The following is a 25,748-nucleotide window of genomic DNA, read 5'->3' as shown; positions in this document are numbered from 1 at the left end:
TTGGAGAGATTGGATGTCAGAAAGGCCCTAAGACCTGATGGAGTGTCAGGATGGATATTGAAAGAATGCAATAAGCAGTTGATATGGGTGGTCCACAGTTTTATTGGCAGTTCCCTAAATGAAAGTAGAGTCCTGATTGAATGGAAGAGAGCCAATATAGTGTTAATCTATAAAGTGGTAACAAAGAGGAGCCTTTGAACTACTGACCTGTGTCTGTAGCAAGTGTGGTGTGTAAGATGTGTAAATGATTAGTGAATGAAAAACAGATGTAGTACCTAGAAGAAAATGAAGTGATGACAAAGCAACAATTTGGATTAGGAGAGGGAGATCATGTGTTATAAACTTTTTATTCTAGAGTGGTGAATATAATGCAAGAGGGAGAGAGATGGTTGGGTAGATTGTGTTCATTTAGACCTGAAGAAAGCCTTTGATAAAGTGCCGCACAGGAAATTACTGTAGAAGCTGAAGGATGACGGTAGGCTAAGGGATGACCTGCTGAGATGGATGGGAAATTTCTTGACTAACAGAGAGATGAGAACGGAGGTAAAAGATCAGCAATCATCATGGAGGAAAGTCACAAGTGGAGTACCCCAAGGTTCAGTACTTGCACCAGTCATGTTTGCAGTTTATATAAATGATATGACTAAGAGTATGAATGGCTACATGAGCCTTTTTATGGATGATGCCAAGTTGTGGAAAAAGTTGAGAATGTGGAGGATTGTGGATTATTACAAGAAGATATGAACAAGATCTTCATAGATGGAAAATGGAATTTAATCTGAAGAAATGTAAAGTAATAGAATTTGGAAAGAATGCAAGGAAAGTAAAAGGAAATCATGCATTCAATGGTGAAAGGTTGAGTGGAGCAGAAGAGGAAAAGGATCTAGGTGTTACAGTGTGAATTTAACCCCAGAGAAACACATCAGGAAAATTACAGGAGAAACCTATAACTTGTTGAGAAGAATAAGGTTGGCTTTTGCATATATAGATGAAAGAAAGATTGATTATATCACTGATTAGACAAAGACTGGAATATGCAGCGGTAATGTGGTTGCCCTACACGAAAAAGCATATAAGGAAATTGGAGAGAATTCAGAGAGTAGCAATGAAGATGGTACCAAATATCAGAGACTTGATATATGAAGAGAGATTGGCAAGGTTACATCTACCAATGTTGGAAAAAAGGAGAGAAAAGGAAGACATGATTGCAATATATAAAGCAAACGAGGGAGTGGAGAAGGTGGACCGGAATGACTTGATGGTTTGAGATACAAGTGATACTAGAGGACATAGAAAGAGGCTGAACAAAAGTGCCTGTAGAAGAGATGTCAAAAAGTATGGTTTCCCATTTAGAAGTTTTGATAATAGAACAGTCTGGATGAGGAGATAGTAAATACAAAAAGTATACATGGATTCAAGGCTAAGTTGATATTAAAAGATATGGAGATGGGACAGCACAAGCATAGCTCTTTTCCCATAAAGCACAACTAGGTAAATAGGCGTGGAAAGGAAGAGGGAGATGAGGAAGGGAGGGGTTGGAATGTCAAGGTCAGGGGCCATATGAATAAAACTTGTTAATCTTAGCAAACAGTAGTTAAGGGCTGCGAAGTGTAACATTCTCCTGTTTAATGCTAACAGAAACTTGTTAATGCCTTAAAAGTTCTGTTAAGCTAAAAGTCCTTGCGAGAACTTTTTATCTCTTGGCAAACAGCTATTAGACATAAAGAATATAGTGTCATGTTATTGGCCGAGTTTACCTTGAATGGGATCACGTTTTCTTAGTGTCCCCGTGTTCCGGTTACCTGCCATTTGGGCATTATCCTCTTTTTTGTTAAAAGTAGTGTAAGGCTTATTTACCCATTTTATATCATGTAATATTATTCTCTTCATAATTTAAGTTCTATATATCTTTGTATGTATAAGGGAGGAAGTATAATTGAGGTGGAAATACGTTGAAAACGAGGGGAGCTTGAGTGGGCAACAACACATTCCAAGGAGAGGAAAGGCAGAGCGCCTTGGGTCGTGAGTTAAGGAGGAAGGTGGCGTCTCTCAGGGAAGGATCTTGGTGTGGATTGGTGATGGAGTGAGTTCGTGGAGGTATTAGTGGTGTAGCGGTATAACCTTGATATCCAGGATCAGGTTAGTGAGTCTTTTGTGGTACCAAGAGCTCTTGTCCGCTGAAATCCGGTTGTTGAGTTGTGCCGGTGACGCTGTTGGAAGGGGTCATAGGTCAAACTGGCAGCCATTTTGTGAGTGGAGGTTGTGGTGTTGACCTTGGAAGCTGGTGTTGTGGTGTATTGGTGATTTTGGGGATGATGTTATGGTGTTATGGGTAATCTTTGGTGATTATGGTAATCTCCCGTGAGGCTCGAGGAGGTGAAATACGGGAATTATTGTCTGGGGATGCGGTAATGGCGTCTGGGTAAATTCCTGCGGTTGAGGGGAAATATTTCTGTGACTGGTGGAGGTGTAAACAGGTTCTGGTGTTGTGGGAAGTGACGAGAACGTCATGTAGTAACGTGTACTACCTCATGTTGTTTGTGAATTATTATTAGTATGAATATATGTGCTTGTAACATAGAATAATCGTGTTTTCTACTCCCCCAACATCAATCTGGTATTAGAGGTGATTCCAGGTGTGCTGAGTCAAGGTAAAGGTGGAGTGAGAGATAATTCTGGCGATTTTGGATAGGTCGGGTAGGCACTGGAAGCCTTTAAAAATCCAGACCTTTAAAACTTTCCGGGACCAGTGTAAAGCCCACTTTCTTGGAAAGATAACCGGTATCGTACGATCGTAAGTAAATAGGCGATCGTGACAGAATATGGGGGCCCGTCCGGGATCTTTGAACATTTGTGGGGTGTAAAGAGTGTTACATGGTGATTGTTGTTGGGAGGAATTTATCTGTGTGAAATATTTCTTTAAAACTGTGCATGTATTGTGGTGAATATTTGGAGGAATATTTTGTGAATATTTTGTGGAGTGTAGCGATTGTAATCATGGCCGCTAGACGTGTTGAGATGTTCCTTCTGTCGAGGAGTGTGCATGATCTGTACACACTAACCAAGGAGGAATTATGTTCAGTGGCTGAGAGGTTTCAAGTGGAGTTGAAATCCAAGAAAAAGGAGGAAATGCAGGCAGAGTTGAAGAATGCTCTTGTGGAGAGGAGCTAGTTTGAAAATGATGGTGGTGAAAGTGAGGATAATGATGGGGAGAGTGTAGAGGAAGGTGCCAGGGTCAGTGAGATAAACCTGGGTGCTTTTGATGGAACAGATGGCCTTTCTAGAAGTGAAAAATTTGAGTTAATGAAACTTCAGATGCAATTGCAGAAGCAGAAAGAGGTGGAGTTAAAGAGGGAGCAGATACAGATGCAAAAAGAGATTGAGATAGAAAAGATTTGAGCAGAAAGTCGAAACAAAGTAAACGAGAATAGGGCAGGAAATGGTGCTCAAGGCAACGGGGATTTAGAGAGAAAGGCCATCAGTATGCCTAACTTTGTGGAAGGGGAGGAAGAAAACTTCTTCGTTCAATTTGAAAAAACTGCAAAGATGATGGGATAGGATGAAAATGATTGGGCATTACTAGTCCAGTCTAAATTTGAGGGAATGGCCCGAGAGGTATATGTGAATTTGAGTGACCGAGACGCGCGTGATTATGAAGTGGTAAAGGAAGCGGTGTTGGGATCGATCTTTCTATGTCCAAGTGTGTACCGGGAAAAGTTTCGCAGGACAACAAAACGTCCAGGTGATACTTATCTCAGGATGGCTCGAGAGGTTATCCTTAAACTGGACCGGTGGCTGAAGACCGAGGAAGCTACTACAGTTGAGGAGGTAAAAGGAGTTATGCAGATGGAACAATTTATGAGCCAAATGCCCCTCAGTGTAAAATATGAGCTCATATCACACGACGTGATGGAAGCCGGACGCAGAGCTGACAAGTACTGTGCGGTCCGTGGGCTGAACGGAGATGAACACCATGGAGGGAGAAGGCCATTCTCCAACAAAAATGATGGTCATCCGAGATATAAGAATGACCGCCAGATGAGCTCGACATCAGTCCACAGATCAAACCAGCCCCACCCTGACAAATATAGTTTTCCCCACACTTACACCATGCCCCCACCAGCCGACCACAACGTGAGGTCTACGCCCTATAGGAATAGGCCCAGGAGCACTACCTATTACCAGAAGGGTAGTGGTGATGAAGGTGCAGTTAAGTGCCTTGGATGTGGAAGTAGCGGGCATAGGAAGTACCAGTGTTCGAAGGGACGGCCAAAGCCAGTGGGAGCAGTTGCCACCCAAAGAGACCTGATAAAGTATGTGGAGAATATGAATGCAGAGATACAAGAGGAGCCGCCGAAAGATGAGGGCTTTGAACACTTCACTAATAAGGGCACAGTGAAAGTGGAAGGAAGTCCAGAGAAGGTGATCAGAATCCTTCGGGATATGGGAGCTAACCAGAGTCTGATCTTAAGTAGTGTACTCCCATGGAATGAGGAGACCAGCACTGGCAGAGAGGTCTCATGCAAGGGTGCAGGAGGCAAGTTCAGTATTCCCCTGCACAAAGTTTGGCTGGACTGTGGATACATCACTGGAGAGGTGACGGTGGGAGTGAAGGAGACACTGCCCGTAGATGGAGTGGATATGCTGGTTGGGAACGACCTGACCGGAGGTCGAGTTGTCCCTAAACTTCAGATGGTAGACAACCCTCTGATAGGGATAACAGAAACCACCACTCCGGCAGCAGTCCCTCACTCAACAGATGGGGAAGCAGAGATGCCTGAATTGTTCCCAATCTGCGTGGTGACCCGAGCGATGGCCAGGAAGGAACGCATGGACACCGAGGGAGCAACGCAGGAGGACGAAGGCCTGGGCGTTCAGTTTGAGGAACCTGATGAAAAAGGAACTAACCCGGAGTGTGCGAGTGGTGAACCGGTTGTAGGTCAGGTGGAGCCCAACCTTGATTTTCTGGTAGAAAAGAGCGAGTTGATAAAAGCTCAGGAGTGATGAAAGCTTGAAGTCTGCTTGGAATGAGGCTAAAAGGCTGGGTGAGCTTGACAATGAGTACGTGGGTTACTACGTGAATAACGGGGTATTAATGAGAAGTTGGAGGCCCCTGACAGCCCCAACACCTGATCACTGGATTGTGAAAAGGCAGATTGTGGTGCCATGGGTGTATAGGAAGAAAATTTTGGAGATGGCACACGAAGGTAATCTGGCAGGACACCTGGGGGTCAGAAAAACCCTAGGAAAAATCCTGTGTCATTTTTACTGGCCCAGAGTGAGAGGTGATGTGAAAGAGTTTTGTAAAACTTGTGGTTTGTGTCAGAAGGTGGGCAAGCCGAACCAGGTGATTCGCCCTGCCCCCCTTCATCCTATACCTGTGGTCGAGGAGCCATTCAGTAAGGTGGTGATAGATTGTGTAGGTCCTTTACCAAGGACCCGGAGGGGAAACCAGTATTTGCTGACTATTATGTGTATGTCATCCAGGTTTCCTGAGGCCATTCCCCTCAGGAGTATAAACTCTAAAAACATTGTGAGGGAACTGGTGAAATTTTTCTCCTGGGTGGAAATTCCTAAGGTGTTACAGTCAGACCAGGGAAGTAATTTCACTTCTCGCGCATTCAAGGAAATCCTAAGGGGTCTAAAGATTGAACAGAGACTGTCGAGTGCTTATCATCCTCAGTCTCAGGGTTGTGTAGAAAGATTTCACCAAACTCTTAAAAACACTCTCAGGATGTATTGTGAGGAGATGAGTGTTCAGTGGGATGAGGGATTGCCACTAGCCTTGTTCGCATTAAGGGACAGTGTGCAGGAGTCAACTGGTTTCAGCCCATTTGAGTTAGTGTATGGGCATGAGGTGAACGGTCCTTTAAGGATGGTGAAAGAAAAATGGTTAGGAGCAGAGGAGCCTCATACTGTGGTGAAATATGTATCTGATTTCAAGGACAGATTGATGAGAGCTAGGAAAATTGCTCAGGAAAACTTGAAAAATAGTCAGAGTGAGATGAAAGGCTGGTATGACAAGAAGGCGAGGGCCAGATCTTTCCAGCCTGGGGACAAGGTCTTGGTTCTTTTCCCATTGTAGGGTGATCCTTTCAAAGCCAGGTTCAGCGGGCCTTGGGAGATTGAGAGGAAAATGAGTGATGTGAATTACATTGTAAAAACTCCAGGGAGGAAGAAAAAGAACCAGTTGTGTCATGTAAACATGTTGAAGCTATTTCATGAAAGGGACAGAGAAAATGGAGATGATGTAGTAGAAGGAGTAAGAACTGTGAGTGTTGTAAATGTAACCACTGAGGCGGAAGAGAAGTGGTCCGAAGTGAAACTGAGTAGGTGTGAAGGGATGGTGCTAGAGAACTCAGCTGTGTTAGGGAATTTAAATGATAAACTGGGGCACATGGAGCTAGAAAAGAAGGAAAGGATTACAGAGATAATTGAAAGATTCAATTCTTTGTTCCCTGATGCACCTAGAAAAACGAATGTGGTGGTGCACGATGTGGATGTTGGGGAGGCTGAATCCATCAAACAGCATCCCTACAGAGTTAACCCGCAGAAAAGAGAGATCATGAGAAAAGAAGTAGAGTATATGCTGGAACACGACTTGATTGAGCCCAGTGAGAGCCCATGGAACTCGCCATGTGTGCTGGTGCCCAAGCCTGGTCAAGAGAGTTTCCATTTCTGTACGGACTATAGGAAGGTTAACATGGTGACAAAACCTGATGCTTATCCTATCCTTAGAATTGATGATTGTATAGATAATGTGGGAAGTGCCAACTTCATAACAAAAATTGACTTGTTAAAGGGATACTGGCAAGTAGGACTCACTGAGAGGGCAAAAGCCATATCAGCTTTTGTCACCATGGATGGATTATATCAGTACAAAGTTCTTCCGTTTGGGATGAAGAACAGTGGGAGTTCTTTTCAGAGGTTAATGAACAGAGTACTGAAGGGCTTGAAGGGATGTTCTGTGTACATAGATGACATATTGTTGTATACTGAGAGTTGGGAAGAGCATGTGCAGCTGCTGGAGGAAGTGTTTAGGAGGCTAGATGATGCCAACCTTACTGTCAACTTAGCAAAAAGTAATTTCGTGCAAGCTAATGTGGAGTACTTAGGTTTCAAGGTTGGAAAAGGTGAAGTGAGAACCGTGGAAGCCAAGGTGAAAGACATTGTAAATCTCCCTCCACCCACCAATAGGAAGGAGATACTGAGATCCTTAGGGGCCAGTGGATATTACAGGCGATTTTGTAAGAATTTCTCTGATGTTGCCATGCCCCTGACCAAGTTGCTGAATAAGAAGTCAAAATTTTGTTGGGATAAGCTTTGTGAGGAAGCTTTTGTGGAGATTAAGAAAATGTTAGTCAGTGCCCCAGTGCTGCGCATGCCTGATTATGAAAAACCATTTGTATTGTATGTGGATGCCAGTCAGAATGGTGTGGGTGGTGTGTTAATGCAAGAACATGAGGGAATGGAGCACCCCATAGGCTATTACTCTAAAAAGTTGTTACCATATCAAAGGGCTTACAGCACTATTGAGAAAGGGGCTTTGGGCCTAGTGCTGAGTTTGAGTCATTTTGAAGTGTACGTCAAAGGGACGGGACAGCCTGTGCAAGTCTTCACCGACCACAATCCGCTCATTTTCTTGCATAAAATGAAAAACTCCAATCAGAGGCTGATGAGGTGGTGCCTGGTCTTACAGGACTATGACTTAGAGATTCACCATGTGAAAGGCAGTGAGAATATTATTGCCGATGCCTTGTCCCGCGCACCATCTAGTCATGAGGCATCCTAATCACGCCTCTCTTGGGAAGGGGATGTCATGTTATTGGCCGAGTTTACCTTGAATGGGATCACGTTTTCTTAATGTCCCCGTGTTCCGGTTACCTGCCATTCGGGCATTATCCTCTTTTTTGTTAAAAGTAGTGTAAGGCTTATTTACCCATTTTATATCATGTAATATTATTCTCTTCATAATTTAAGTTCTATATATCTTTGTATGTATAAGGGAGGAAGTATAATTGAGGTGGAAATACGTTGAAAACGAGGGGAGCTTGAGTGGGCAACAACACATTCCAAGGAGGGGAAAGGCAGAGCGCCTTGGGTCGTGAGTTAGGGAGGAAGGTGGCGTCTCTCAGGGAAGGATCTTGGTGTGGATTGGTGATGGAGTGAGTTCGTGGAGATATTAGTGGTGTAGCGGTATAACCTTGATATCCAGGATCAGGTTAGTGAGTCTTTTGTGGTACCAAGAGCTCTTGTCCGCTGAAATCCGGTTGTTGAGTTGTGCCGGTGACGCTGTTGGAAGGGGTCATAGGTCAAACTGGCAGCCATTTTGTGAGTGGAGGTTGTGGTGTTGACCTTGGAAGCTGATGTTGTGGTGTATTGGTGATTTTGGGTATGATGTTATGGTGTTATGGGTAATCTTTGGTGATTATGGTAATCTCCCGTGAGGCTCGAGGAGGTGAAATACGGGAATTATTGTCTGGGGACGCGGTAATGGCGTCTGGGTAAATTCCTGCGGTTGAGGGGAAATATTTCTGTGACTGGTGGAGGTGTAAACGGGTTCTGGTGTTGTGGGAAGTGACGAGAACGTCATGTAGTAACGTGTACTACCTCATGTTGTTTGTGAATTATTATTAGTATGAATAGTGCTTGTAACATAGAATAATCATGTTTTCTACTCCCCCAACATCAATCTGGTATTAGAGGTGATTCCAGGTGTGCTGAGTCAAGGTAAAGGTGGAGTGAGAGATAATTCTGGCGATTTCGGATAGGTCGGGTAGGCACTCGAAGCCTTTAAAAATCCAGACCTTTAAAACTTTCCGGGATCAGTGTAACACCCACTTTCTTGGAAAGATAACCGGTATCGTACTATCGTAAGTAAATAGGCGATCGTGACAATAGCAATGCAGAACTTGTCAAGAGACTGTGCTGGAATAGTAGCAGTGGCTGACTTACTGAGAGACCAGCTTCAGAGCAGGACAGAAAGAAACTGACCGCTGAGTCCTAAGATGAGGGTGGCTATTACTTTTAAGATATTTAGCCACTGGTAAAATGCAATAGTGCAAGTGTGATGACTTTGAGACAATGCAGCCTACAGTCAGCTGTGTGATAACCCAGATGGCAGATGCAATGTCTCAGCCAGACATTATTCACCAGTACATGAAATTCCCATGCACACAGCAAGAAGTGCAAAGAAAACAAGACAAATTCATGGAAATTAGTGGCTTTCTGGGTGTTGCGGCAGCTATAGACGGCACACATATAAGAACTGTGGCTCCCACCATTAATGAACATTTGTGCATCAATACAAAAACACTACCACAGCATGAAAGTTCAAGTGGTGTGTGATGCCAAGTATAGATTACTTGACATTTTGGCAAGGTGGCCTGGGTCAGTGCATGATGCCAGGATCTTGGATGAGTCAGGCCTCAAAGGGTTATTTGAGAGGAATGAATTTCCAAGAGGATGCTACATGCTGAGGGATAGTTGCTATCTATGCAAGGAGCGGCTGCCAACACCCTATCTGAATCCTCTTCCTGGCCCACAGGGTAATTATAACAGGTAAGGGAATGGAAACCAACCAGTTTCAATGTAATGTTATTGATCTATTTTTAAATAAAGGAAATACAAAACAATGTGTTAATGTTATTTTATTGGTCTATTTCTTAAGTTAACATAAGGAATGTAAAGCAGCTTGTGCTATGTTATTTTATTGATCTATCTCCTAAGTTAACCTAATAAAACCCTGAAAGGCCTAACCCTGTGGGACCTAATCTTGCTGAACCTTAATCTTGTGGAACCCAAACCTTGTCATGTGCAGCCTCGACCCTGTGAGACCTTAAGTCTACAGGAGTAGCTTAACTTAATCAAAATTAACTAATTAAATAAATAAACTTAGGAAACTTGGGAGAGAGATTTGCTATAGGAACAAGACAGAGGTAAAGATATATCATGTTTTTATGACAGCTTAGTACATTCACAGATGGTTTTATGAGGGAGATGAAAGCTAAAGTAGGAAAAGTTGGTGCATGGATGAAAGGGAATGGAGTGGAATAAGCTGTGGTAACATGTCTAATTGCTGATGACAGTTTTACTATCAGCGAGTGAAAGAGAACTTCAGAGTGATGGTTTGTGTTGTGAGGTTGAAATATTGAAGTAAAAGCTGGGATAAGTTTGGTGATTGCAAAGAGAGAAGTGTAGATGTGTGACTTTAATATGCTTTATAGGATGAGTGTGCCACCTCTAGGAAGGTGCGAGGTGGATAATAGTATAGCAAATATCTCTTCTTCTTCAGTGTGGATGACTGAAGTTCCTAAATCCCAGCCACTGTACCTGGAAACACTTAAGATGGTCCTTTATATATATATATATATATATATATATATATATATATATATATATATATATATATATATATATATATATATATATATATATATATATATATATTTTTTTTTTTTATTTCTTTGACCTTTAAATAAAGTGTTAAGGATATATAAAGTTAGTTTCTTTGCTGTCCTTTATTATTAACTAGATCAGCACTGTTTACTTTACAATTTTTTATTTATAGTATTAGCATTTCAGCTCCAAGAGTTCAATTTTTTTTTCATGTTTTTCTTTTTTCATTTGAATTGAGTCTTTAAATTTCAACAACATATTTTTTCTCTCCATTTTTTTTTTCCTTTTCTTATATATATATATATATATATATATATATATATATATATATATATATATATATATATATATATATATATATATATATATATATATATATATATATATATATATATATATATATATATATATATATATATATATATATATATATATATATATATATATATACATGAAAGATCACTGTCCTTGTTTTTTTTTCTGGTTCTGTAATTGTGTAGGTTAGCAGGGAGCCATTCTGCATGACCTGCAGCACTGCAGGATCATCTAGGGTCTCTTCATGGCCTTGATGGGCTGGGGGCAACACTTCTGCCTCTTCTTTCTGCTGGGGCTGGAGTTGCTGCTGTCCCTCTCCCTCAATGGATGTGCTTGGTCTAAAATTCAAGAAATTGAACTTAGTATATTATTTTGGTTGTAGAATCATAACATATAGGTTTCCTGCAATCAGAGTCTAAGTCATAATTTATTTTCAATCCTACTCCACATTCAGGGACAAATTTTTGATAAATTTCATAATTTTTGCAGACATGTGACTATTTTAATAGTTACTTTTCTTTGTGCAATGTGTCATGCTTAATCAAACATAACTTAAATACCTAACCTAAGATAAACTATTCAAACACAGATAATGATTTCTTGGCAAAATGCATACCTCTTAGGCATCAACTTCTAACCTCCCCAAAAATTTAACCTTTTGTTATATACACCAAGCTAATTAAATCTAACTGGATCATGTGAACAAGATGATCATGGTGGTCATGGAGAGAGAGAGAGAGAGAGAGAGAGAGAGAGAGAGAGAGAGAGAGAGAGAGAGAGAGAGAGAGAGAGAGAGAGAGAGAGAGAGAGAGAGAGAGAGAGAGAGAGAGAGAGAGAGAGAGAGAGAGAGAGAGAGAGAGAGAGAGAGAGAGAGAGAGAGAAACAGAGGTGCTTGATTTAAACTAAAACAAACCTAACTGAGCCAGTTAGGTTTAATTTAACTTACTGACCCACTGTACTTGCCAGTATCCAAGAATCTCACTTAACAATATTCTTCATTGTTATGCTGAAATCTTTGTTTTGGTTACAATTAATTTAAACACACTACTAGGTACTCATTGAAATGGATGATCATTGAGGTCATAGAAGGTGGTAAGAAAACCCACAACAGTCTCATTGTGATCACCCAAAAACTAAGCAACAATGAGCTCAACAGGGTCAAAAGGGATGGCTTTTGGCACACCAGCACCTTCAAGAAATTAAAAAATAACACAATAATGTTAAGCTGAAACATAACAATGTGTACATGTATTGTTCTCACAAAACCTCCTCTATATTAGTTCAGCTTTGTTTGTGAGTACATTCATAGTGAAATGGAATAATGTTTATGTTGGGAACCCTCATAGCATTAATGTTAGTTACATCATACTTGGTAATCATCTAGCCTTATTACTGGTCTAATCTCTTCCATTCTTTTGCATATACCTTTAGATACACCTAAAAGGTAAATATAATGTGGGGTACAAGTGCCACCATCACATTAATCTAACCTAGCATTACCTAACCTAAATGGCGGAAGGCCTTCACACCCCCTGGACCCCCACCTTAAGGATGGTGGCACTTCTCTCCCATCTTATATTTATCTTTTAGGTGTATCTAAAGGTATATGTGAAAGAATGAAAGGACCCTAGAATGTCACCTTATACTTATATACCCATATTTAATATATAATTGGTAATATTATTAAAATACTGTTTATAGTAAGACAACACCTATTAGCCCAGTATCAACATTTATTGGTCAGTACAGTAAAATAACTCACCTGTTTGGTTGAACTCCTTCATCACAGCAGCAATTTTTTTTCCTGGACTTGGGGAGAAGGGAAAACTACTTAGTTTCCACCTCTTCTCTCATCCTCACCATGTGGGGGTTGGTGGAACTTATTGTCCTTGTGACATCTCACACACGCCTTTTATCTGAGTTGGTCGGCTGAGGTTTGAAGTGGCCATTGATAATTAAATGCTGCTCTTGGATGGTATTCACAAGGATGAAACTCTTCTCCTGGCTCCAAATGGGCTTCTTAGTAATCTTCTCATCTCCTGCCATGTCTTGTTTTGTTTACATGTAGCTCGTGTGACCGTTGAATGCCAAGCACTGATCAATAAGTACCACCCCCTAACATCATAGATTCATTATTTTATGCATTTTATTTATCAATAATTATTTAAATAGTAGTAACCAAATGAAATTAGTTGTTTTCATGCACCAATTTTCTTATTATACTAATTTTTTATGCTAGTAAGCTGCTATCCTTAGCACTATTTAGCAGCAACAAACAACTATTTGTTAACCGACATTTGTTGGTTAAGCTTTAGCACATAACTTTTAACTTTCTTCTCTTATCTAACAGAAATTTGTTAAAGCTAACAGAAAAGTTTTATGTATATGGCCCCAGGTTACTAATCTTCACATTGTCACTTGTGTTTGATGGATCAGTTTGGCACATACTCTGATTTGCTCTAAGAATTCTTAGCTTATTATTTCTTGATAGATGTGCTCATGTTTTCATACTTAATGATACATTCATGTGACTTTACATTCCTTACAATATTATGTTTAATTACACTGTATATAGTACTACAAATTAAAGGAAGTCATTCAAAGCTTCAATGAACAATTAACCTCACTGTGGTGAGTGCAGTGGTCTGCGCCAGGTCCAAGCACAGGACGGTGACCTCTCGCTCTCTCTCTGCTCCTGTCACTGACCTATTTCTCGTGTGGTCTATTTCCCACCTCCCACTGCCTTCTACATCATAATATGCCAGCTGATTCTTACATGCAGTCTTGGTAAATTTATTCATGGTGACACTGCAATGCTTCATGTGAAGCTTACGACTGCATTCAAGAAAATATGAGCGAAACAGTGAGGTGTGGTAAAATTACCTATTTCCCACTGTTTTCTGACCATCAGCCAATCACCAACCACCTTCAACAATCCTCTCACCCCTGTATGAGGAGCAAGCTTCACCAGTTTACATGAGACAGAGTAAAGCATTTGGTGGCCTGTACCCCACTGAATGTTTCCCTTTGTCTCACAACACAAGGGGGCAGTCACACAAAACTACAAGCACCTAATTGCACACACACCCTTCACTCAAAATTCCAAATTATCATGGTGACTACACCAACCTTAGAGTCCCCATCTAGGGAAGGGACCACAAATGTCCCCAGGTCGGACTGCTCTTCTGGTATCAACCATAAATGTCTTGACACCCTCCCCTCAACTTTTCTTCATTAACGCCTGCAACATTCATGTTCTTAGATCTAATTTTCAGTCTGTAGAACATCACCTCTCCTCTATTAAACCCCATCTTTTTTTCCTCAGTGAAACACAGGTGTCTGAGGCAACTGACAGTAGCCCCTTTTCTGTTCCCTCCTACTTTACCCTCATTTTCAATCCAAAGCTGGATATTGCATCTATATGTGCAATGACTTAACCTGCTCTCATGCCCACTCCCTCAAATCTTACAAGTTTTCCACCATCTGGCTATGACCACAGAGTCACTCTCAAACTAAATTTATCTGTGCTGTATATTTCTCACCTAACTCTTCTGACTATAAGATATTCTTTGACTACTCAACTTCCAATGTGGAACACATCCTGACTCTCTTCCCTTTAGTGGAGATGTCCATTCTTGGAGGCTTAAATGTTAACCACCAGTTTTGACTTCCTCTCCTTTCACTGACCATCCTAGTGAACTAGCCTGACAAGGTAATATGCTGATTTTCCTTAAAATGACTACTGATTCCATATCAGAGACAAGTCTCTGTGCTGAGTGCATAACAGAGGTGATACATGATAGAGAGGTGGCTCACAAAAGGTAGGTGAGCTTTCCATCATCTGAATCTCATGTGCTTTATATTTCTGCCCAGAATCATGCAAAGTCTGTTCTCCAACTAGTTAAAAAATTCCTTCATCAATAGTGTCAAAATCTTTCAAGATCTAACTCTCCTCATGACTTCTGGCATCTAGCCAAAAACATCTCCAATAACTTTGTTTCTTCATCTTCCCTCCTTTATTTCAACCAGATGGCACCACTGCTATCACATCTACAGATGGCACCAGTGCTATCACATCTATCTCTAAAGCTGAACTCTTCGTTGAAACCTTTGCTAAAAGCTCTACCTTGGATGATTCAGGGCTTGTTCCTCCCTCTCCTCCACCCTCTGACTACTTCATGCTACCTATTAAAATTCTTTGCAATGATGTTTTCCATGCCCTCCCTGGCCTAAACCCTCAGAAGGCTTATGGACCTGATGGGGTCCCTCCTATTGTTCTCCAAAACTGCTCCTCTGTGCTTGCACCTTGCCTAGTCAAACTCTTTCAGCTCTGTCTGTCAACATCTACCTTTCCTTCTTGCTGGAAGCTTGCCTACATCCAGCCTATTCCTTAAAAGGATGACTGTTCTAATCCCTCAAACTACTGTCTTATGGTTTTAATTTCCTGTCTATCTAAAGTTTTTGAATCTATCCTCACCAGGAATATTCTTAAATATCTATCACTTTACAACCTTTTAACTAATCACCTGTATGGGTTCTGTCAAGGCTGCTCTACTGGTGATCTTCTGGCTTTTCTTACTGAGTTTTGGTCATTCTTTTTTAGAGATTTTGGTGAAACTTTTGCTGTTGTCTTAGACATATCAAAACTTTTGATAGAGTCTGGCACAAAGCTTTGATTTCCAAACTACCCTCCTATGGCTTTTATCCTTCTCTCTGTAACTTCATCTCAAGTTTCCTTTCTGACTATTCTATTGCTGCTGTGGTAGATGGTCACTGTTCTTCTCCTAAATCTATTAACAGTTGTGTTCCTCAGGGTCCTGTCATCCACTCTCTTCCTATTATTCATAAATGATCTTCTAAACCAAATTTCTTGTCCTATCCACTCCTATGCTGATGGTACCATCCTGCACTTTTCCACATCTTTTCATAGACATCCAACCCTTCAGGAAGTAAATAATTCACGCAGGGAAGCCGCAGAATGCCTGATCTCTGCTCTCTTTAAAATTTGTAATTGGGGCAGGAACTTGGTATTGTTCAGTTCCTCAAAAACTAAATCCCTCCATCTATCAACTTGGCACAACCTTCCAGACAGCTATCCCCTCTTCTTCAATGGCACTTAACTGTCCCCCTCTTCTGCACTGAACGTTCTCAATCTGTCCTCTTCTAATCTGAACTGGGAACTTCACATCTCATCTCTAGTTAAAACAGCTTCTATGAAGTTAGGCATTCTGAGACATCTCTGCCAGTTCTTCTCACTCCCACAGCTGCTAATTCTGTACAAGAGCCTTATCTGTCCATGTATGGAGCATGCTTCACATGTCTGGTTGGGTTCCACTCATACCACTCTTTTAGGCAGGGTGGAATCAAAAGCTTTTCATCTCATCAATTCTTTTCCTCTAACTGACTGTCTTCAGCCTCTTTCTCATCACTGCAATGTTGCATATCTAGCTGTCTTCTACTGCTATTTTCATACTAAATGCTCTTCTGATTTTTGCTAACTGCATGCCTCCCCTCCTCCCGTGGCCTCACTACACAAGACTTTCTTCTCTCTCTCACCCCCTATTCTGTCCACCTCTCTAATGCAAGTGTTAACCAGTATTCTTAATCATTCATCCCTTACTCTGGTAGACTCTGGAACTCCCTGCCTGCTCCTGTATTTCCATCTTCCTATGACTTGAATTCCTTAAAGAGGGAGGTTTCAAGACACTTATCCTTCAATTTTTGACTGCTGCTTTGGACCCTATTCAGGACCAGCATCTCAGTGGGCTTTTTTTTTTTTAATTAGATTTTTGTTGTCCTTGGCTGGTCTCCCTCCTACATAAAAAGAAATAAAAACAAATAAATAAAAATAAATAAATAAATGGATAAATAAATAAATAAAAATAAATAAATAAAATAAATAAATAAATATATATATAAATAAATTCAATGCACAGGTCTGCGGAGAAAAAATTATCAGCAAACAAGGAAGGAGTAGCAAGATATGTCCAGGATTTCACCAGGCTTGTTTTCTATTTCATTTCATAATGTTTGTGTTTGATTTAGTACAGTAGCCACTTCATTTTACTGGAAAATATTCTTTGGCATTTTACACATATCAGTCGGTGTAATAGAGGTGTCAAGGGATAAACCTCAATTAATCCAGAAAATAGCTAACTTGGAATTCCTCTAGAATCAATACTGATGGTCAACCTGTAATAATAATAATAATAATAATAATAATAATAATAATAATAATAATAATAATAATAATAATAACAACAACAACAACAATAATACAGTACTACAAATACCTAACATCAATGATTTACACCTAAATCATATTCACTAATCATGAACACCCATCAATATATTTTTTATTAGGAGGAGGCAGTAGACACCTGCCGAAACGATAATTACTCCCAGTGAGGTCTAAAGCACTGTTCAGGGGGTGCTGTGAACTTATCATTAAACCCAGCTGTGACCTCACTGAACATTTCCCTTTGTGTCTCACAACACAAGGGGGCAGTCACAGCCTGCCCTCTAAAGACAACTCTCTTCCTCCACACAAAACTACAAGCACCTAATAACACACACACCCTTCACTCAAAAATTTTAAAATCATCATGGCGACTCCTACACCAGCCTCGGAGTCCCCATCTGGGGAGGGGACCATAAATGTCCCCAGGTCGGACTGCCTTTCTGTCGACGACCCTAAGTGTCTTGACACCCCCCTCAACTTTTTCTTCATTAACTTCTGCAACATTCGCGGTCTAAGATCTAATTTTCAATCTGTAGAACACCACCTCTCCTCTTCTAAACCTCATCTTCTTTTCCTCACTGAAACTCAGGTGTCTGAGGCAACTGACAGTAGCCCCTTTTCTGTTTCCTCCTACTTTCTCTATCCTCATTTTCGATCCAAAGCTGGATGCTGCGCTTATGTGCGCAATGACTTAACCTGCTCTCATGCCCACGCTCTTGAATCTTCCGAATTTTCCACCATCTGGCTACGACTACAGAGTCACTCTCATACTAAATTTATCTGTGCTGTATACCTCTCTCCTAACTCCTCTGACTATAAGAAATTCTTTGACTACTTAACTTCCAAAGTGGAGCACATTCTGACCCTCTTCCCTTTTGCAGAGATCTCCATTCTTGGAGATTTCAATGTTCACCACCAGCTTTGGCTTTCCTCTCCCTTCACTGACCATCCTGGTGAACTAGCCTACAACTTTGCTATCCTCCATGATCTAGAACAATTGGTGCAACACCCTACTCGCATTCCTGACTGTCTTGGAGATACGCCCAACATTCTTGACCTTTTCCTGACCTCTAATCCTTCTGCTTATGCTGTCACCCTTTCTTCTCCGTTGGGCTCCTCCGATCACAATCTCATATCTTTATCTTGTCCTATCACTCCAATCCCTCCTCAGGATCCCCCTAAGCAAAGGTGCCTCTGGCGTTTTGCCTCTGCCAGTTGGGGGGACCTGAGGAGGTATTTTGCTGATTTTCCTTGGAATGACTACTGCTTCCGTGTCAGAGACCCGTCTTTGTGTGCTGAGCGCATAACAGAGGTGATAGTGTCTGGCATGGAGGCGTACATTCCTCACTCTTTTTCTCGTCCTAAACCTTCTAAACCTTGGTTTAACACAGCTTGTTCTCGTGCTATACATGATAGCGAGGTGGCCCACAAAAGGTACTTAAGCCTTCCATCACCAGAATCTCATACACTTTATATTTCTGCCCGGAACCATGCCAAGTCTGTTCTCCAACTAGCCAAAAACTCCTTCATTAACAGAAAATGTCAAAACCTTTCAAGATCTAACTCCCCTCGTGATTTCTGGCATCTAGCCAAAAATATCTCCAATAACTTTGCTTCTTCTTCTTTCCCTCCTCTACTTCAACCAGATGGCACCACTGCTATCACATTTATTTCTAAAGCTGAACTTTTTGCTCAAACCTTTGCTAAAAACTCTACCTTGGACGATTCTGGGCTTGTTCCTCCCTCTCCTCCACTCTCTGACTACTTCATGCCACGTATTAAAATTCTTCACAATGATGTTTATGGTCCATGCCCTCGCTGGCCTAAACCCTCGGAAGGCTTATGGACCTGATGGGGTCCCTCCTATTGTTCTCCGAAACTGTGCCTCCGTGCTTGCACCTTGCCTAGTCAAACTCTTTCAGCTCTGTCTGTCAACATCTACCTTTCCTTCTTGCTGGAAGTTTGCCTACATTCAACCTGTTCCTAAAAAGGGTGACCGTTCTAATCCCTCAAACTACCGTCCTATTGCTTTAATTTCCAGCCTATCTAAAGTTTTTGAGTCTATCCTCAACAGGAAGATTCTTAAACATCTATCACTTCACAACCTTCTATCTGATCCCCAGTATGGGTTCCGTCAAGGCCGCTCTACTGGTGATCTTCTGGCTTTCCTTACTGAGTCTTGGTCTTCCTCTTTTAGAGATTTTTGTGAAACTTTTGCTGTTGCCTTGGACATATCAAAAGCTTTTGATAGAGTCTGGCACAAAGCTTTGATTTCCAAACTACCCTCCTACGTTTTCTATCCTTCTCTCTGTAACTTCATCTCAAGTTTCCTTTCTGACCGTTCTATTGCTGCTGTGGTAGACGGTCACTGTTCTTCTCCTAAATCTATTAACAGTGGTGTTCCTCAGGGTTCTGTCCTGTCACCAACTCTCTTCTTATTATTCATTAATGATCTCCTAAACCAAACTTCTTGTCCTATCCACTCCTACGCTGATGATACCACCCTGCACTTTTCCACGTCTTTTCATAGACGTCCAACCCTTCAGGAGGTAAACATAGCACGCAGGGAAGCCACAGAACGCCTGACTTCTGATCTTTCTAAAATTTCTGATTGGGGCAGAGCAAACTTGGTATTGTTCAATGCCTCAAAAACTCAATTTCTCCATCTATCAACTCGACACAACCTTCCAGACAACTATCCCCTCTTCTTCAATGACACTCAACTGTCCCCCTCTTCTACACTGAACATCCTCAGTCTGTCCTTTACTTATAATCTGAACTGGAAACTTCACATCTCATCTCTAGTTAAAACAGCTTCTATGAAGTTAGGTGTTCTGAGACGTCTCCGCCAGTTTTTCTCACCCCCCCCAGTTGCTAACTCTGTACAAGGGCCTTATCCGTCCATGTATGGAGTACGCTTCACATGTCTGTGGGGGGTTCCACTCATACTGCTCTTCTAGACAGGGTGGAATCAAAAGCTTTTCGTCTCATCAACTCCTCTCCTCTAACTGACTGTCTTCAGCCTCTCTCTCACCGCCGCAATGTTGCATATCTAGCTGTCTTCTACCGCTATTTTCATACTAACTGCTCTTCTGATCTTGCTAACTGCATGCCTCCCCTCCTTCCGTGGCCTCGCTGCACAAGACTTTCTTCTTTCTCTCACCCCTATTCTGTCCACCTCTCTAATGCAAGAGTTAACCAGTATTCTCAATCATTCATCCCTTTCTCTGGTAAACTCTGGAACTCCCTGCCTGCTTCTGTATTTCCACCTTCCTATGACTTGAATTCCTTCAAGAGGGAGGTTTCAAGACACTTATCCACCAATTTTTGACCACTGCCTTGACCCTTTTACGGGACTGGCATTTCAGTGGGCAATTTTTTTATTGATTTTTGTTGCCCTTGGCCAGTGTCCTTCTTACATAAAAAAAAAAAAAAAAAGGCTCTAAGATTGACCGCAACAAATAGTGGCACTACAGCCGTAAGGACTTTTGGAGGTTGGTGTGCCTTCCTATTTCTTCATACTTTATTCTGATTGTTGGTTGTTTGCCAGAACTAAGTAACATCGTATGTTGGGAGCCTAAACAACATCTCGTACTACTATCCCATTAGTGTGAACACAACTGTTTTGAGTTCATTCTGCAGAGCATATAATAGTTCATGGAGTGCATTCTCCGAGTCATACCAGTGTCGTACAGTATACCAATCACAAATTCCTCAGTAACTGGCAACTTGGCACAGCGAGGTTCCCAACCTTGCACCATACCACACAGGTTATAACAGAAATCATTATTTGCTGTGTAATTGTATCATACCATAAAGGTAAGAAAAATTTTTTGATGGGTGTACATAATTACCCACTTTATACTTTATAACTAGGTGTGAAGGTCATTAAAAATATCCAATTTATCACTTTAATGAAACATAAATATAAAGTCTTACAAAGGATTTGTAATATATATAACTACAGTATGCACACACACACACACACACACACACACACACACACACACACTTTACTAAAGAGCCAATACTCACATTGCTGTTGCTGCTGTTGCCTATCATGTCCACTATCCTGCACCAGGAGAGGGATGGTGGTCTGGTTCATCTTGATGCTGTATGAAAAAAGTTCGAATAATGAATCTCTCTCTCTCTCTCTCTCTCTCTCTCTCTCTCTCTCTCTCTCTCTCTCTCTCTGATAAGCAAAACATCTCCCACCCCTACTCCCAAGATGAGTAGCCACTCTGTCTCCATCCAAAGCTATCTTGTCCTCACAAAGGGACCACTGGCAACTGGCAGAACTAAGGGAGTGCTCTTCTTACAGTGACAAGCCACTAGATTGTCTATGAACTAATGTAACTTGATTAATAAAACAAGCATCACTACTCACCAGCTACAGAATACCCACCAAGAACATCTAGCATTGTCTTACCAGACAGCTACAAAATTTAATTCAATATAAATCCAGTCTCACTGAAATCATATCTAATGGGTAAAAACTGGAGATATCATGACTTTTGGTTCATGGTCTCAGCTGCTAGATGTCCATAGTGTTGTTCTCCATGTAGAAAAAAGTATGTGGACAAGTTTGAATCTCTCAATTTATGCATACTTTTCTATATACAGTGGAACCTTGGTTACCAAACACTTCCATTTTTTAACAAATTGGTTTTTGAACAAAATTTTGAACTCACAACTGCTTCGATTGCCATAACATAATTTGGTTTCCAAACAAAGTTACTTGATTTCAAATACTAAAAGACAAAGCAAAAGTTGCTATTCATTACTAATTTACAGTTTCTATAAATATTTCCTTCAATTTTATTTTGAGGACACAGTGGATAAGAAAGTAATTCAATCTTTGAAACAAGTTAAATGTGATCCTGTTGAAGAGTCTTGATGTAAGCAAACAGTTTTTGGCACTCAGGAATAATCCTAAGCCACCTGTAGCTCTCTCGATGACCCACAACTGCATTTTCCCTGTAGCTTCTCCCAGCACCAAGATGTCTAAGTGTTATGATCACCTTCAGTTTGGCAGTAAGTGGGTTGCTCTTCTCAGTGTTTCTATGTAAGGCTTCCCTCACTAGACTGGTGAGAAAGAGAATATCTGCACGCTCTAAACAATTGCCCATACCAAGAGTCATGAAAGTTTAGTGATGGTCAAAGGGAAGGATGATGTGTACTGAGAGTCAGTAGCATTTTTGGAATGAAGGTTTGTGAGAGAGACGAACAGAAGGCAAGGTCTAGCCCATATTTTCTGGTTTACGTTCGAGGAAAAATGTTTATTTTCCAAATTTAGCATGGCAAATAGTTTTAGTTCAGCTTAAAAACCTGAGAAAATATTTTCCTTAATTGGAAAGTTGTATATTATAGTTCCAGCGAATATGTTTGTCTTTTTTACAACAGCAGCAAAGCCTTCAATGCACAGAGAAACCTGCAAGGCTGGAACTTTCGTTGCTCACCACCTGCCTTATTCTACGACTATTTCATTTTCATGGGTAACTAAGGCTGAATTTACCATTACGATAATTATTTTCTTTATTGAGGATGTGTATGTAAACATGAAAGGGTGAGATAGATGCCTTGATGGGTCGAGAACAGGGAGTACAATATATTGGATGGTTGGGACATTTAGTATGGTTGTAATAGTACTGTGCTATTACACAGAGTACATGCATTATATCTGGTAGGTGAAAACTAGGCTGCACTGTCTATGTGTGTGTGTGTGTGTGTGGTAGATGGAAGCTAGGCTGCACTGTGTGCGATTCACCTACAGTCATCTGCTGGTCACCCAGCCAGCCGTTCCCCTACGGAAAGAGCTCAGAGCTCAAAGTGACCGATCTATGGATAGGACTGAGACCACTGACACACCACACACCAGGACAGCGAGGTCACAACCCTTTGGGTTACATCCTGTACCTACATGCTGTTAGGTGAACAGGGGCTACATATTAAGACACATTAAGATGCAGTGTGTGTGTGCGTTTGTGTGTGCATTATATCTGCTAGATGGAAGCTAGGCTGCACTGTGTGTGTGTGTGTGTGTGTGTGTGTGTGTGTGTGTGTGTGTATTTACCTAGTTGTATTTACCTAGTTGTATAGTACAGGGTCCGAGCCAAAGCTCAATTAGTCCTGTCTCCATACCCGAATTTGTCCAATCTCTCTTTAAACATGTGCACACTCTTTGCCACAACCACCTCTTCTTTTAAGTTATTCCACATTTCAACCGTTCGATGCGGAAAGCTGTATTTCTTAATATCTCCCAAACAATGATTCTTCTTTAATTTCTTCATATGTCCCCTTGTACGTCTATCTCCTTCCTTCACTTTTACAACTAGATCATCTCTGTCTATTTTCTCCATGCCATTTACTATTTTGAACATTGTTATCAGGTCTCCTCTTTCCCTTCTTTCTTGCAGTGTTGGTAATCCAATTTCTTCCAGTCTTTCCTCGTAACTTAGGTCTTCCAATTCAGGTATCATTTTTGTAGCTGTTCTTTGTATCCTTTCCAATTTCCTTATATCTTTCTTCTTGTGTGGAGACCATACCACTGCTGCGTATTCCAGTTTGGGGCGTATCATGTGTGTTATAATTTTCTTCATCATTTCTTTGTCTAGGTAATTAAATGCCACCCTGATATTTGCTAGCAAATTATATGTAGAGCCAAATATTCCATTGATGTGTTTTTCTGGTGATAGCATGTCTTGAATTATTACTCCCAAGTCTTTTTCTTCTTTGCTCTTTGGTATTGTGATTCCTCCCATCTTATACTCCCATGAAGGTCTCCTTTTACTTCTTCCCATCTCCATTACATGGCACTTCTTTATATTAAATTCTAATTTCCATCGTTTGCTCCATTCATAAATTCTATCAATATCCCTCTGTAGTTCCTCACAATCCTCTTGGTTCTTTATTACTTTCATCAATTTTGCATCATCTGCAAACATGTTAATGTAGCTATTTAAACCCACCATCATATCATTTATATAGACCTGAAACATTATAGGTGCCAACACAGACCCTTGTGGTACTCCGCTTGTTACTTCGCACCAACTTGATTTATTATCTCTGATTACTGTACTCATTTCCCTACCTTGGAGATAATCCTTCATCCACTTAAGTATTTTTCCTTTTAGCCCTCCTCGATGTTCCAGTTTCCATATGAGACTTTTATGTGGAACTGTATCAAAAGTTTTTTTCAGATCTAAATAGACTGCATCAACCCAACCATCTCTCTCTTGTAGTTTATCTATTACTCTTGTATAAAAGCTCAGTAAGTTTGTTACGCAAGATCTCTCTTTCCTGAAACCGAATTGTTTTTCTGTTATTATATTTTCTTGTTCAAGATATTGCACCCATCTCTTTTTAATGACTATTTCATAGAGTTTACTTACAATACTCGTGAGTGAGACTGGTCTGTAATTCAGTGGTTCCATTTTATTACCTCCTTTGTATAACGGTACTATATTTGCTCTCTTCCATTCCTTTGGTACTTTTCCCTCCTTCAAAGAACTGTTAATTATCTCCCATATTGGTTCCTCCAATTCCTTTCTACATTCTTTCAATATCCATCCATTTACTTCATCTGGTCCAATCGCCTTCCTAGTATCTAGCTCTTCCAGTAGTCTTTTAATTTCTTTTCTTTCCACTTGTATGTTTTCTATTCCTTTCTGTTGTTCCTCATCTCCCAGTGATGCAAAGACAGTTTCTCTTGTAAATACAGACTTAAAGCCTTTATTCAGTACCTCAGCCATCTCTTGTGTGGTTTCATAAATTTCTCCATTTTTCTTCAGCTTTGTAATGGTATCTCTATGCTTTATTTTTCCATTTACATATCTATAGAAAAGTTTGGGTTCTTCTTTACACTTTCCAACTACATCTCTTTCAAAATTTTTTTCTTCTCTTCTTATTTTAACATAATCATTTCTAGCTGTCCTGTATTCTTCTCTATTTATCTCATTCCATTGTTTCCTCATTTTTTTCCATGCCCTCTCCTTCTTCTTTTTTGCCTCTGCACACTTTGCATTAAACCACACTTTTTTATTTTCTTTTACCTTTTATCTTGGCACACATCTTTCAACACCTTCTCTAAACTTGCTTAAAAACACTTCATATTTTTTCTGCACCTCCATACCTCTTAATAAATTACTCCAATCAAGCTCTCCATAGAATTTCTTTAACCCTGTAAAGTCTGCCTTGGCATAATTTTTTCTCTCATTTTTATATTCCTCATTGAATTTTGGCACTTCTTCTTTGATCTCTATCTCCATCTTCACATGGTCACTTTTTCCCACTGGGCACAAATATTCTATACTTGGTTCATTTTCTGGCTTTTTTGTAAAAACCAAGTCTAGTAGTGATGGTTCATCTTCCCCTCTGTACCTAGTATTTTCTTTCACCCATTGATCCATCATGTTTACCATCATAGTCTGTAAAAATTCTTCACTCCATGTACTGGCAATCCCTGTCACCTCCATCTCCCCCCAGTTCATCTCCTTGCTATTAAAATCTCCTACTAGTAACACCTTGTTTCTTATCTTTAGCATGTCATCTATACTTTTTATGAACTCGCTTTGCATGTGCTTATAATCATCAGTCCCCCAAGTGTTGGTCTTTGGAGGCATGTACGCAACAATAAATTTTCTGCTTTCTTGTCCTTGGATCTTGATCTCCACACTCAATGTTTCTGACCTCCCTTCACCATATTCCACTGTTTCTATCAAGATGTTTTTCTTACTAGAATCATCACTCCTCCTCCTCCTCCCTTATTCTTTCTGTGTGTGTGTGTGTGTGTGTG

The 25,748-nt window shown here is 40.6% G+C and overlaps 1 protein-coding gene across 11 annotated transcripts in view; it reads right to left on the bottom strand.

The window, feature by feature from the left end:
* The window catches only part of LOC135101655 (serine/threonine-protein phosphatase 6 regulatory ankyrin repeat subunit B-like), a 224,816-nt gene that overhangs the window by 113,015 nt on the left and 86,053 nt on the right, over positions 1–25,748 (bottom strand). For 9 of the 11 annotated variants that reach the window (XR_010269369.1, XM_064005990.1, XM_064005965.1 and 6 more), the window contains exon 2: positions 20,990–21,066. Coding sequence is in view for 8 of the 11 variants with exons in the window: in XM_064005965.1 (XP_063862035.1) it covers positions 20,990–21,066 (77 nt within the window). In the remaining 3 variants the exon portion in view is untranslated. Of the gene's footprint in view, positions 1–10,505; positions 11,052–20,989; positions 21,067–25,748 lie in introns of those variants that run through there. The other 2 variants (XR_010269371.1, XR_010269370.1) reach the window with 1 other exon arrangement.

This window comes from Scylla paramamosain, chromosome 1, assembly GCF_035594125.1.
Source record: "Scylla paramamosain isolate STU-SP2022 chromosome 1, ASM3559412v1, whole genome shotgun sequence".
Lineage (NCBI taxonomy): Eukaryota > Metazoa > Arthropoda > Malacostraca > Decapoda > Portunidae > Scylla > Scylla paramamosain.
Note: the sequence above shows the minus strand (reverse complement) of the source record. Positions and strands in the feature narration are given on the sequence as shown.